The 12,955-nt window shown below is 46.5% G+C and overlaps 1 protein-coding gene across 1 annotated transcript in view; it reads left to right on the plus strand.

Annotated features, from left to right (window-relative positions):
- The window catches only part of LOC114626547 (solute carrier family 5 member 4-like), a 197,771-nt gene extending 193,013 nt beyond the window's left edge, over positions 1–4,758 (plus strand). Inside the window, exon 14 of the mRNA XM_028773976.1 lies at positions 4,687–4,758. Within this exon, the coding sequence (XP_028629809.1) occupies positions 4,687–4,758 (72 nt within the window). The remainder of the gene's footprint in view (positions 1–4,686) is intronic.
- The last annotated feature ends 8,197 nt before the right edge of the window (positions 4,759–12,955 follow it).

A 12,955-nucleotide genomic window follows, 5' to 3' on the forward strand; every position in this document is an offset into this window, starting at 1 on the left:
GTCGTCCTTTGTGTGTTTATGGTGACACCATTTAAGATGTACTCACCCAGTAAATTTCAGTTTACACAATGGATTTTTTTAAAGTGTAGTCACCATAATGTACATGGGTTCCCAGAATTCTTTTTTTAATCCAAAATTTTATGCCCTTTGATCAACATCTATTTCAAAACTTACAGTGTATGAAAACTCAACGTTCATTGGAAATTATGTGACATCCCAATGAATGACCATCCTGTGACTGACTACAGAGCAAGCTCGACTTCTTCTATGCACATGTTTCAGGATGTTGTCTCCTTCTCAATTGTTCTGTGGAGCAAGCGTCCTTTTGTATCTATATTTACAAGGATTTGTAGTGCGGTTGTATGTTTGTCTTGTATCTATTCTACTCTCCTGAAAAGGGACTATAAATATGATGACGAACTAAAAGGCTTGACCTTGTGTTTAATGGAAATCTGTACCTCATATTCATTTCTCTCTCTCTCTCTCTCTCTCTCTCTCTCTCTCTCTCTCTCTCATATCTCGGTCCTAGAAAGGGTATGTGGCTCATTTACATTCACACGGCCTGTGAATATGCAGAGAGTTTGGTCATCAGTTTTTCTATTCTACATAGTTGCCTTTATGCAAAAAACTCATGGTTCATCCTTAGTGTGGGTCTCAATATTTAACTCTACCAGGATCAAATAGGTTGGGCTCCTTATATTACAATTTGGTAAGAAGATGGTCTGTGCCATTACTGTGTGATTGATCTGTACTAGAACATTACAATTTAATCAAAAGGCTATGGATGCCTGAAACACACATAGGAGCCCCTCTCTCATCCACCCCTACTGCCATCACCACATCCACTGTAAGACTTGGGGGTCTAAATGTAGGATTTTCAGGTCTTGGGTCACCCACCTTCGGGTGAGGAGGGCCTAGAGCACGTAGACATATTCCAGGAATCAGGAATCTGGGCCCTTAACGTAGTAAACCTGGGCAAGTGGAGGACACTCCTTGTCATAATCTGAGTCACCTAGAGACCAAATGGTTTGCCCTCATGAAATAAGTACTGTACCCAGCTGTTGTCTGGGGCTCTCTTGCCTGCATTCGAAAGAGTTCTAGTGCACTAGTTTCATTAAACCTCATGTTAATTACAGCAAGTTCCATCCGTGAGTTTCTGTGGGAGCGCGCCCCCTGGTTTTGGATCTTAGAATCCAACATTATGGAGGCCCCAGCTCTCTCAGACCCCACGGCTCCAGGGATCAGAGGTCCACACGCTCGAGCAGGTCTGTGTGTTGTCTATCTGTTCTTTGTTTTTGTGTTCGTGAAGTGTCTGTGCCCATGGCAGGGGTAACTGACTGTGTACTGTATTTGTGAAGTCTCTGTGTGCCCGTGGCAGGAGCGACCATCTGTGTAGACTGGTTTCTATGCTCATAGCAGAAGTGGGAACTAGGCAAGCCACAGAGAGCATTTTGTGACCCTGGGATAGAGTCAGAGACCCTGGAATATGGTCAGGTTACAAGTTCCAGGAGGGAACTTGTGGAAAGTGGAAGCAGTAGGGCAGATGTGTCAGCACACTGCAGGCCACAGTTCTCTGGAGGACTCTCTGGAGTTCATTTGTATGGTCGAAGGTGGTCTTCGGCCACCGCCGCCTGGGGCAGCATTTGTTCAGCTCTCATGGCTGTGTGTCCTTGTATAATTCTGTGTTTTTCATGACTGATGGTGTTAGAAACCTGTTAGATTTGGTCCAGCATAGGCTGGCCAAATCATCTGAATCTGTTAAATTAGGTCCAGCATAAGCTGGCCATATTGTCTGGTTATTGGATTCTTCCACCAGCAGTTTTTTATGTCTTGATTATGAAACCTGTTTTCTGTGCCTGTGACAAGGGCAAGAACTATCTGTATCACCTGGTTTATGTGCTGCCCGTGACAGGGGTGAGCTGTCTGTGTTGTTTTTCTCTGTTTTCTTGGTGAGCTTTCTGTGTGTTGGTTGTCGTTCTATGTGTTATTGGACTTTGACTGACATTATTTTGGACTGAATCTACTGTGTTAGACATCCTGCACTAAAAAGAAGTAACATGGACACTGGCAGACAAAGAGATAGAGCCACCAGTGCAAGAGAGCTGCTGCAGAGCAGAGAGGCAGGTCGTTTGGCAAGCGGGCACTGCGGTCCGGGCAGCCTGCCCACCACAGGTAGGGTATTCTCCAGGGGGCACTGCATAGGGGGGCACACTCACCTAGCCAGCGTTCGGCGGGCGACAGCTTGCGGTTCCCCTGGTGCAGTGCCCTTAAACTGCCAAGCCGTGCAGGTTGGCTACCAAGAGAAAGAAGCTTTGTCCCTCTGCTGTTGGTGGAGGCAGCAGCAGTGGGACAGAGCGAGACATCTGCCTCGCCTGGTGTGCGTGGCTGGGCAGGACAGACATCTTCCCTGAGCCTTGGCTGTTGGACAAAACCTGAGAGTTATAGTTATATATTTTTTACTTTTTTTAAAAAAGTGTGAGGCCGGGCGGTGGTGGCGCATGCCTTTAATCCCAGCACTTGGGAGGCAGAGGCAGGCAATTCAAGAGTTCAAGGCTAGCCTGGTCTACAGAGTGAGCTCCAGGACAGCCAGGGCTACACAGAGAAACCCTGTCTCGAAAAACCAATAAATAAATAAATAAATAAATATAAAAAGTGTGAGTGAATAGTGCTAACACACGTCATGTGACTCCAGCTTAGAAACCCTAAAAGAACAATGAAACTGCTTGCAGGCAAGTCACCTGCTGTAAAAAGTTACAAGCTGTCCTGAGTCAGAGAGCCAAAGGGGCTACCTGAGGCTCCAATAATTTTGACCGAAGCATGTGAGGTTAAGCAGGGATCAGATGAGTTGCCCGCATCCTTTCTAGAATAGCTCACGGAGACATTCTGTCAGTGTAGACAAGGCTATTAGATACCAGGAAAAAGCTTCAGAGGCTGGAGGGACTGCAGGGAAAGTCGTTAAAAGATTTAGTGTAGATTGCTGAAGAAATCTACCATAACAGGTAGATATAGAAAGAGAAAGAGCAGAGAAAGAGAAAAGAAAAAGATAAAAGAGAGATGAGAAAAAGAAAGGTGACAGGAAAGGAATTTCCAGAGAAGCTTGGCTATAGTAGTTAAGGGAAAGCAGAGAATGGAGACTCCAATCAAAGGGAGATCGAAAACTCCTTGAAAAGGACCAGTGTGCACATTGCAAGCAAAGGAGCCAGCTGCTGAGCCTGAGAGTGGCCTAACAAATGGAAGCCGGGGTCAGGAAATCCCAGGCCTTGGAAAAACAACCCAAATGGTGAAGATATTAGCTCTGAGTGAAAATTCATGGACTGCCCGAAAAAATGGTGGACCAAGAGATGGGCTGGGTATCCTATTCATGGTCATACCAAACTGTCCCTACTCTCTGGTGGGTCGAGACTTACTCCCCAGGATGGGGGCCTAGATACACTTCCTGCCTGACGGGCTACAACTAACTGGCCCAAATGGAGAACCCACAGATAGAGAAAAAGACTTCTGTTGCTGACCCCTGCTGGGAGCTGAGGGAACCTGCTTTACAGACAGGAGCAGTTTTCTCCATGCTGGTCAGAGACAAGCTGGTGCTGCTGCGGTGGACTGCACAAATGTCATCTGGGCTGAACTTCTACTCCCCACCCCCTGGGCTGGTTGGCGCAAAAAGCAGCCTTGGAACATGGAGCTGGCAAGAAAATTGCAGCAGGTATGCCTTTGCCACAGCCCATGTCCACAGGACTATATACCAAGAGAGAAGACTGCTCTGCTCACATCAGAAGAAATCTTAGATCTCTTGGATGCCCTGATGAAGCCAGCAACTGTGAGTATTCATTGCCCAGGACACCAGAAGGAAGGAGACTCAGTGGCCCGAGGCAATAACCAGACAGATCAAGTGGCTTGATAAATGGCTACACAGGATCCTGTCCCAGTTGTGGCCCTACAAGAGACACCTGCTGGAATAGATTAAGAGATGGCCTCACTTAAAACATACAGAAGAAAAAAGGACACAGATTGCTAGCCACCCTGCCAACTATTACCTAGAGAAAAAGGGGCAATGGTGCACATGAGAAGGGAGAACTATACCCCCCCAGAAAGCAAACAAAAGACTTCAGGTTTTGGGCCAGAGAGATAGTAAAACAGTGTAAGATATGCCAACAAGCAAAGGCTTATGGGGCTTAGAGTAAACAGGAAAAATCCCTAAGGGAAGACAGCCTAGAGTATATTAAGAGACCAATTTTGCAGAAGTTAGGCCAAAAAAATATATAGATACCCTCTAATTTATGTAGATATTATCTCTAGATGGGTGGGGGGGGTCCCCACCAAGCAGGAAACAGATACTGTGATAACCAAGAAGATATTAGAAGAAATCTACTCGAGCTTTCGAGTGTCCAAGGTAATTGAATTAGATAACGGTCTTGCTTTTGTTTCTAAGGTAAGTCAGGGATTGTCAGAGATATTGGGGGCTAATTGGAAGCTCCATTGTTCATACTGTCCTCAGAGCTCAGGGCAGGTAGAGAGAATAAATAAAACCTTAAAAAGGGACCTTAACTAGATTGCCATCGGAAACTGGTGCTGGTTAGATAGCTTACCTTGTCCTGTTCTGAGCCCAGAATGCCCCTCTCGTATGAGACCCACCCCCACCCCCTTGACTCCAGCTCTTGATTCACTCCCTTCCCAGAAATGACTTTTCAGGCTAATAAGAGGCTGTTCCTGGTGCTGCTGACCATCCTGACCTCCATTGAAGTAGATGGAGTAACTGCCTGACTTCATCTAACTCAGACCAGCACCTGCGCCTGATGCCAACTGGAGAGCAGCTGGACACCCGAACAACCCCCTCAAGCTCAAGATCAGCTGCTATTCTACAAGGCCAAAGAACAGCAGGCCTTGACTCCTGGGATATTCCCCATCCTAGAGGCACAAGGGTGGAGATTACCCAAATGTCAGAGATAAGAGACTTTTGAATCTAAACCTTGTCCCAGATGCAGCCTTAGAGGGTGGGGCTTAGGGTGTGTTCACCCAAAGTTAAATGACAGCTTGTAATTCCAGGATTAGGATCACTCACAAAAAAGGGGGGGAGAATGTAGGACTTTTGGGGAAAGGAAAGAGGAGAGGCTAGGGGAGAGAAAGAACCTAGAGGCAAGAGAGCAAGAGAGCGAGGAGGAGGCAAGCAGCCCCTTTTATAGTGGGCAGGCCTATCTGGCTGTTGCCAGATAACTGTGGAGGTGGAGTTTAGACAGAATACTAACCCTACGGACTGTAAAAGCTCACTGAACGAGCAGCGAGCAGCGTGGAGTCACTTCTCCTTTTGGGATGCGGAATGGTCCCTGTTAGTATTCAGTCTAAACTCCACCTCCACAGTTCTCTGGCAACACCCAGGTATGCTCCTCCCCACAGTTACCTGGCAACAGCCAGGTAGGCGTGCCCACTATAAAAGGGGCTGCTTGCCTCCTCCTCTCTCTCTTACTCTCTTACTCTCTTGCCTCTAGCTTCTCCTTGCCCTTCCTCCCTTCCCTTCCCCCTCTCTCCACGTGGTCATGGCTGGCCTCCACTACCTCTACTTCTCTCCTCTCTCTCTCTCTCCTCTTTCTCCACCATCTTCTCCCGTTTCTCTCCCTACCATCGCCCTCTGCCCTGAATAAGCCCCCTCCCCTTTAGAACCGTTTGGTCTGGTGTTGTCTGTTCCAAGCTGTGTGCTGATGTCTAACAGTCCCAGCATGCTGGAACATTAAAATTCCTCTTGCTTTTTGTAGCGATTCTCCTCTCCACTGGGTTACCTCAGGGGGTCTCTGGTAAACTAAGGCTCTGTTCTCTAGAGTCTTACAACCCAACTAGAAAGCTCAAGGGAAAACTTTACAAATAGAAGGGGTCAAATCAAAGATAGAATATCAGGACTTGATAATAAGGTAGAGGAGTTAGACCAAGCAAGCAAAGAACATGAAAACGGGGGGGAGGGGGAGGGAGGGAGGGAGGGAGGGGGAAGGGGAGAGGGAGGGGGAGAGGGGGAGGGAGGGAGGGGGAGTGGGGGGGGAGGGAGGGAGGGCGAGCGGGGGAGGGAGGGAGGGAGGGAGGGAGGGAGGGGGGAGGGGAGGAAAGGAACGTGCAGAAACTATGGGACACCATGAAAAGGCCAAATCTTCACATTATAGATATAGATAAAAGAGAAGAATACTAGGTAAAAGGCAAAGACTAGACATTCAGCCTTGTTGTGGTTGGTTTGATGCTGTTTTGTTATGTCAACTGACACAAGTTAGAGTCATCTGGGAAGAGGAAGTTCCTCCATCAGATTGCCTGTAGGCAACTCTGAAGTACATTCTCTTAATGACTGATTGATAACAGTGAGTTCAGCACGTGGCAGGGGGATGATGCCACTCTGGGGCAGGTGGTCCCAAGTTGTATAAGAAAGCAGAATGGGGGAGAGGAGAAAAGGAAAGTAGAATAGCCAGCCAATGAGGAGTTTTCTGATACTCATCTTTTCTCTGTGGTCTGGGCTTCAGTCTTTGCCTCTAGGTTCCCACTGACGTCCTTCAGCATTGGAATGTGACCTGAGACTTGTAAGATAAAATAAACCCTGCACTACTCCAGTTGTGGTCACTCTGGATGTTGTCTATCACAACAAACGAAACCCTAATTAAGACAAAGTTAATAGAATAAAACTTCCCTCAAGTTGCTTTTGATCCCAGTCTTCCCCCCCGTTAATTTATGTATACATAAATTAGCTTACATCGTTATTGCACACTCCCCTCCTTCCAGGACTCCCCTCACATGGCCCCTCCCCTTCACCTCTGATGTCACTGCAGGACTAGGCTCGTCCTGTCCCACTGAGGCTAGCCATGACAGCCCAATTAGGGGGACAGGATCCACAGGCAGGCAGGCAACAGAGTCAGGGACAGTCCCTGCTCCAGTTGTTGAGGGACCCACAGGAAGACCAAGCTGCACATCTGCTACATATGTGCAGGGGTCTGGGTCCAGCCTGCGCATGCTCTTTGGTTGGTGGTTCAGTCTCTAGGAGCCTCCAAGGGTCCAGGTTAGGTGACTCTGTTAGTTTCTCTGTGGAGTTCCTATTCTCTTCAGGTTCCTAAATCCTTCCCCAACTCTTTCACAGACCTGCTGAGCTCTGTCTAACGTTTGGCTATGGTCTCTGCATCTGTTTCAATCAACTGCTGTGTGGAGCCTCTCAGAGGACAGTTATGTTAGGCTCCTGTCTGCAGTCATAACAGAGTATCATTAATAGTGTCAGGATTGGTTCTTGATCACAGTCTTTATAACGGCAGTAGAGAGCAAACTAGGACACCGTCTGTAGTAATTAGGTAATTCAAATGAAAACTACTTTGAGATTTCATCTCACCACAATCAGAAGAGTCAAATTTTAAAAAATGGGCTGTGGATCTGAAAACGGAGTTCTCAAAAGAATAAATAAAAATGGAGGGGTGGACTCCTTCCAAACACATGAACACAAACAGCAACCTTTTGGATTCTGTTTGTCCTGACACCCAATAAATACAAGTGTGCTTCTCTTCTGCATCCCCTCTTTTTAGCGTTATTTTTTACCTTTTCCTTTATTTGTTCCACAGGTTCCTGGTGTTCTTCTCCTCTCCTCTCCTCTCCTCTCCTCTCCTCTCCTCTCCTCTCCTCTCCTCTCCTCTCCTCTCCTCTCCTCCCTTCCCCTCCCCTCCCCTCTCCTCTCCCTCCCTCCTTCCCTCCCTCCCTTTCCCTCTCTGTCCTTCTCTGCCCCCCCTTTTCTCTATCTCTACCCCTTTTTCCAGGTCCCTACTCCCCTCCCCCCAAAAAACTTTCTTTTATACTAGGCCTGTCACATAGTATGGACCCACCAAGGTATCTCCACGAATGCTGTAATTATACCACATTATACCAGTTTATAAAACATAACAATGTTTTATGGCTCCAAGGGATGGTTAAGAGGAAGATTTTTATTGTACATATGATGGAAAACATCCAACAAAGTTAGCAGAGACCTTAGGCTAGACGCCTAACTTGACCTCATTTCTGCTAAACTGAGTAGACCCTTACACCCTTAGGAATTTATAGGCAAAAGGGAAAAAGGAAAAAGAAGACTGGGTTTGGATAGTATAACTTGCTTCCTACATGTGAGACCCTGAATGAAATCTCAATCCCCAGCTCCCTTTAGAGTAAAATAATAGTGTTACACACCAAAAGCAAATTACCTGGAATAGAAATAAATAAAGCAGACCCAGTGTCAGGTACAAAGGTATTCCATTTCCCCAGATACCAAAAGGCAGTTCAAACATACAGAAGTGGGCTCAACCTAGACAAGGGGAGAATTTCTGTAAAAAAGGCAATCTTCCTCAAGAACTTGTGAAGAAGGGTTCTCCACTACCAAAAGGATTCATTTCTCTACCAGTGGCAAATGGGACCAATGGCTATTTGTGATGTCCTACCAAAGCACAAACCGGCTTCCAGGCTTCCTGATGGAAGGGGATGTTTCAGCAGGCCCATGCCGAAGCATCTCTTCCCCCTGAGGAACCAGTCACACACTGGTATAGCATAGAATAGAGTTTATTCAGGGCATGGGGAGGGGAGCCAGTAGGGTAGAAGAGGCAGAGAGAGAGAGAGAGAGAGAGAGAGACAGAGACAGAGACAGAGAGACAGAGAGACAGAGAGAGACAGAGTGAGACAGAGACAGAGAGCAGAGAAATAGAGGAGTAGAGGCTGGCTATGACCATGTGGAGAGAGGGGGAAGAGGAAGGGGCAGAGAGAAGCTACAGGCAAGAGATCAAGAGATTAAGACAGTAAGAGAGCAAGGAGGGGGCAAGCAGCCCCTTTTATAGTGGGCAGGCCTACCTGGCTGTTGCCAGGTAACTGTGGGGAAGAGCATATCTGGCTGTTGCCAGATAACTGTGGGGGTGGAGTTTAGACAGAATGCTAATACTCCCTCAGTATCACAAGTACCTGTTACACATTTCAGAGTCCACACTAGCTTCTCACTTTCCCTACTCCCTCCAGCTCACAGGTGCCCCTCCCCTAAGCTATTCATTCTCTGTGGGAAAAATCTCGTGTGTGGGCAGACCGCAGACCGCCATGGAAATGGCCCGTGGACCGTGGCCGCGGACTCCCGGAGGCTTTCCCAAGGGCAGGTTCCCACATACTTGAGACGGTCTAGGGTTCCAAAAGCTGGAAGCTTGTTGGTGGCGGGCACAGAAGACATGTGGAGTCCGTGGAAGAAGCTTATTGTCCATGCTGTGGAAGTTGGATCTGAATGTGTGTGTGCCCCCCCACAAGAGCCTGGGGAGAGCTGGGAAGGGGGAGGGACCAGGGAGGAATAACTTAATTATCTAGGTCCCCCAGCCTTATTAATATGTAAATCTCTCAAGGCAGAGGCCTGTTAGTCACACCCTCTACCTGTGTCTTACATAACTGATGGTACAGGTTAAATGAAGATGAGACCACATGTCAGGGACCTCGGTTCTGGGAGCATGGCCAAACACCTGTAGTCTTGGGGTTCCAGGCCCGTGCCAACCCAAGATGCCCTTCTACAGCCCGACAATTCTCCATACAATCTTGATATTTTATACTCTCTTATCAGTTCTCTGTCTCTCTCTCTGCTCACTCGCTCTTGCTTTCCCTCCCTTGCTCCCTCCCTCTTCCTTGATCTTCTGCCTCTCTCTCTCTCTCTCTCTCTCTCTCTCTCTCTCTCTCTCTCTTTTTCTCTTTCTCTCGTATCTACAACAAAACCCTTACCCCTTAACAGAGTGGGAAAAGGAAATAAAAAGGAAAGAAAAGAACTTGACTGCTCCTAGGTATGGTGGAGGAGACAGTTTATTACAGAGATGTGGGAAAGCATAGCCAGAGGCAGACACATCTGGGAAAGTCATGACCCTGAGCCATGTGGGAAGAGGGGGAGGGAAAGGGAGAAAATGGAACCAAGTACAGCAGCCAGGAGGACAGAGGTGCAAAAGAGAGGTGGAGAGGGGCAGAGAAAGCAGGAAATATATATATTACAGGGAAGATCCTTTGGCAAAGGATAGCCCAGCCCCTGGGCTGAAGAGTTCAGGGTAGAGTGTGGAGTAGGTCAGCCATACCCAGTAACAGGTAGTGACTGAGGGATGCTGGGAGAACCTGGAGGCCAGGTCTGCTTTGATATGTAAATATACACCTCAGTCCCTTCTGGGAGAGGTAGGGGTGGGCATTGAAAATAACATTAACTATCGCACAGTGGTCTTATCATTTTATTCACCCAGTAATGCCTTTAAAATCAGAGACAAAAGAGCCCTACACTGGAAATTACAAAACAACAATAAAAGAAATGTTAAGAACACACATGCAGGCCAGGCAGTGGTGGTGCACGCCTTTAATCCTAGTCCTTGGGAGGCAGAGGCAGGTGAATTTCTGAGTTCAAGGCCAGCCTGGTCTACAGAGTGAGATCCAGGACAGCCAGGGCTACACAGAGAAACCCTGTCTCAACCCCCCCACACACACACAAAAAAGAACAAACATGCATATGTGCACAGGGGAAAAAATATTTTTTTGTTCTTGCCAAAGCAATGTCTATCAAACTATCAATCACGTTCTTCAAAGAATGAGGGAGGGCTAGGGTAGTTCCAAAAATGTGTATGCTACTAGAAAGCAAACTACAACCCGAGTCAAACCTAACTTGAGTAAAATTAACAAAGCAAGGGGCATTATCCTTTCTAATTCTCATCCATACTACAAAGCTGCCATAAAATGCTGTAGAACTAGTCATCTAGGTAAAAAGAGAACCTGAAAGTAAACTGACCCACAGGGAAGAGGGATTTAAGCTCTATCACCCTCATCCAAAGCTCTTGGAAATCACCCCTCTAACTTTTTAGAGATGTGTGTGTGTGTGTGTGTGTGTGTGTGTGTGTGTGTGTGTGTGTGACTTGTCTGCAATTCAGTTTGGTTTCAAAATGTTGTACACTTCAGTTTTTACACTGCATTCATTACTGCTGAAGAACTTCCACCATTAAAGTTTATTTTTGTTTGGTTCCAGATAAGGAGAAGGAGTTGTATATTTTACATATCAAGTGTACATTTTACATACCAAAGCAGACCTGGCCTCCAGGTTTTCACAGAATCCCTCAGTCCCTTCCTAGCTTGCCCTGTCCCCAGTCCTGAACTTTCCAGCCAACGAGTTGAGCTGCCCTCCCCACAGAGGCTCCTCCCTAAATAATCCAGAAGTTTTGGTCTCCTAGGCCCCACCTCTCCCTCCAGCTCCCCTCTCTTTTCTTCTTCTTCTCTTCTCTCTGTATACATCTCCTTTCTTTCTTTCTCTTCCCTCCAGCTGTATGACTTTCAGGTCTCAGTTTGAACTTAGAATTCACGTCTTGAAGATTAAAAGAATCCCACTCTCCCAGGACACATCCTGGGAGGGGCACATTCCTTAGTCAGAGGATACTTGCTAGATTAACATTCAGAGGAGGAAGGGAGAGGCTGATTAACATTCCTCAGACCACAGGGGAAGGAATCCACCTGCGGGTGAGGAGGGCCTAGAGCAAGTTGACACATTCCAGGAATCAGGAAGCTGGGCCCTTAACATAATAAATCTGGGCAAACAGAAGACACTCATCATCATAACCTGACTCAGACTTTGTGGTTTCCCCTCATGAACTCTGTATAAGAACAGCTTCCAGCTTTCATTCGGGGCTCTCTTGCCTGCATGAGAGAGAGTCCTAGTGCACTAGTATCATTAAACCTCATGTAATTGCAGTCCCATCCATGTGTCTTTCTGCGGGAATGTGTCCACTGGTTTTGGATCTTAGAGTCCAATACAGCCATCCTCCCACTGCTCATGGTTACTTCCCTGACCTTGGTCCTTGGGGCCAGTGAACTTGCCAGTTCCCAATAATCCCAATAATTAACAGTGTCCCAATAATCCTGTATTTAATATAATCTAATCTGGCTTGAATTGGCTCATTTCACCAGCAGAGAAATAAGCTATCCATTTTTATCATAGAAAAAAATTTAAATACACTACATAATAATTTGAAAGCAGACATGCCAATGTATCAAACACATACTCACACACAGCTTTTAAAAACCAAGAAGAACTTAATCTCCATACAATATATTAATTATGAAATTATAAACTGTAGCCCTGAGCAGGAATGCTGTTCAGTGGTAAAGTTAGTACACACAATCCCTAGAGTCAGTCTTCGAAGCACTTAGGCTGTAAAATCTTAAATGTTTTGAATTAACATATCTTTTTTTAAAGTATTAAGGATGAAGGGCTGGAGAGACAGCTCAGTGCTTACGAGCACTAGCTGCTCTTCCAGAGGTCCTGAGTATAATTACCAGCAACCACATGGTAGCTCACAACTATCTGTAGTGGGATCTGATGCCCTCTTTTGGGTGTCTGAAGGGAGCAACAGTGTCCTCATATACATAAATTAATCTTTTAAAAAAGAATTAGAGCTTGAAATTGTTGATCAAAATACTTGGAATGCTGGCAAAGCTATAAGCAGAGGCAGGCAAAAATCTTAAATTCTTGATGGGACACAATCCAAGAATGGAACCCTGTGAAGAGAATTCACAGGTAAGGGGAATATTGAGTGCTTGTAAGGAAGGACACCTCAAGAAGACAAGAGTCTTGTGACTATGGTTTCTTCTAAACACAGAATTGTTATTTGATTTGGTTCGTGCTCCTCCCAGGTATAGAGAATAGGTGTGGGTTTACTTCAAATTGTTGTGTTTTATAAAAAAAGAAGGAGTGCCAGGAATATGTTTGGGAGAGGTGGAGTTGGTTGGGGGGAAGGGGGTGCCTCCTTGGGCCATGCTAAGGCATCCCTTCCCCCTAGGATACCCCAGCTGTATGGTGGATATAGTATAGAATAAAGTTTATTTAAGGCACGGGAAGGGGAGTTGGAAAGCGAGAGGGAGAATAGAGAAAGAGGAGAGGAGAAATCTACCAGGAACATGTGAAGCAGAAGCAGGAGGGGAAAGAGAAGAAGGGGAGAAGGGCAGAGAG

The sequence above is a fragment of the Grammomys surdaster genome, unplaced genomic scaffold (genome assembly GCF_004785775.1).
Source record: "Grammomys surdaster isolate TR1022 unplaced genomic scaffold, NIH_TR_1.0 237, whole genome shotgun sequence".
Taxonomy (NCBI): domain Eukaryota; kingdom Metazoa; phylum Chordata; class Mammalia; order Rodentia; family Muridae; genus Grammomys; species Grammomys surdaster.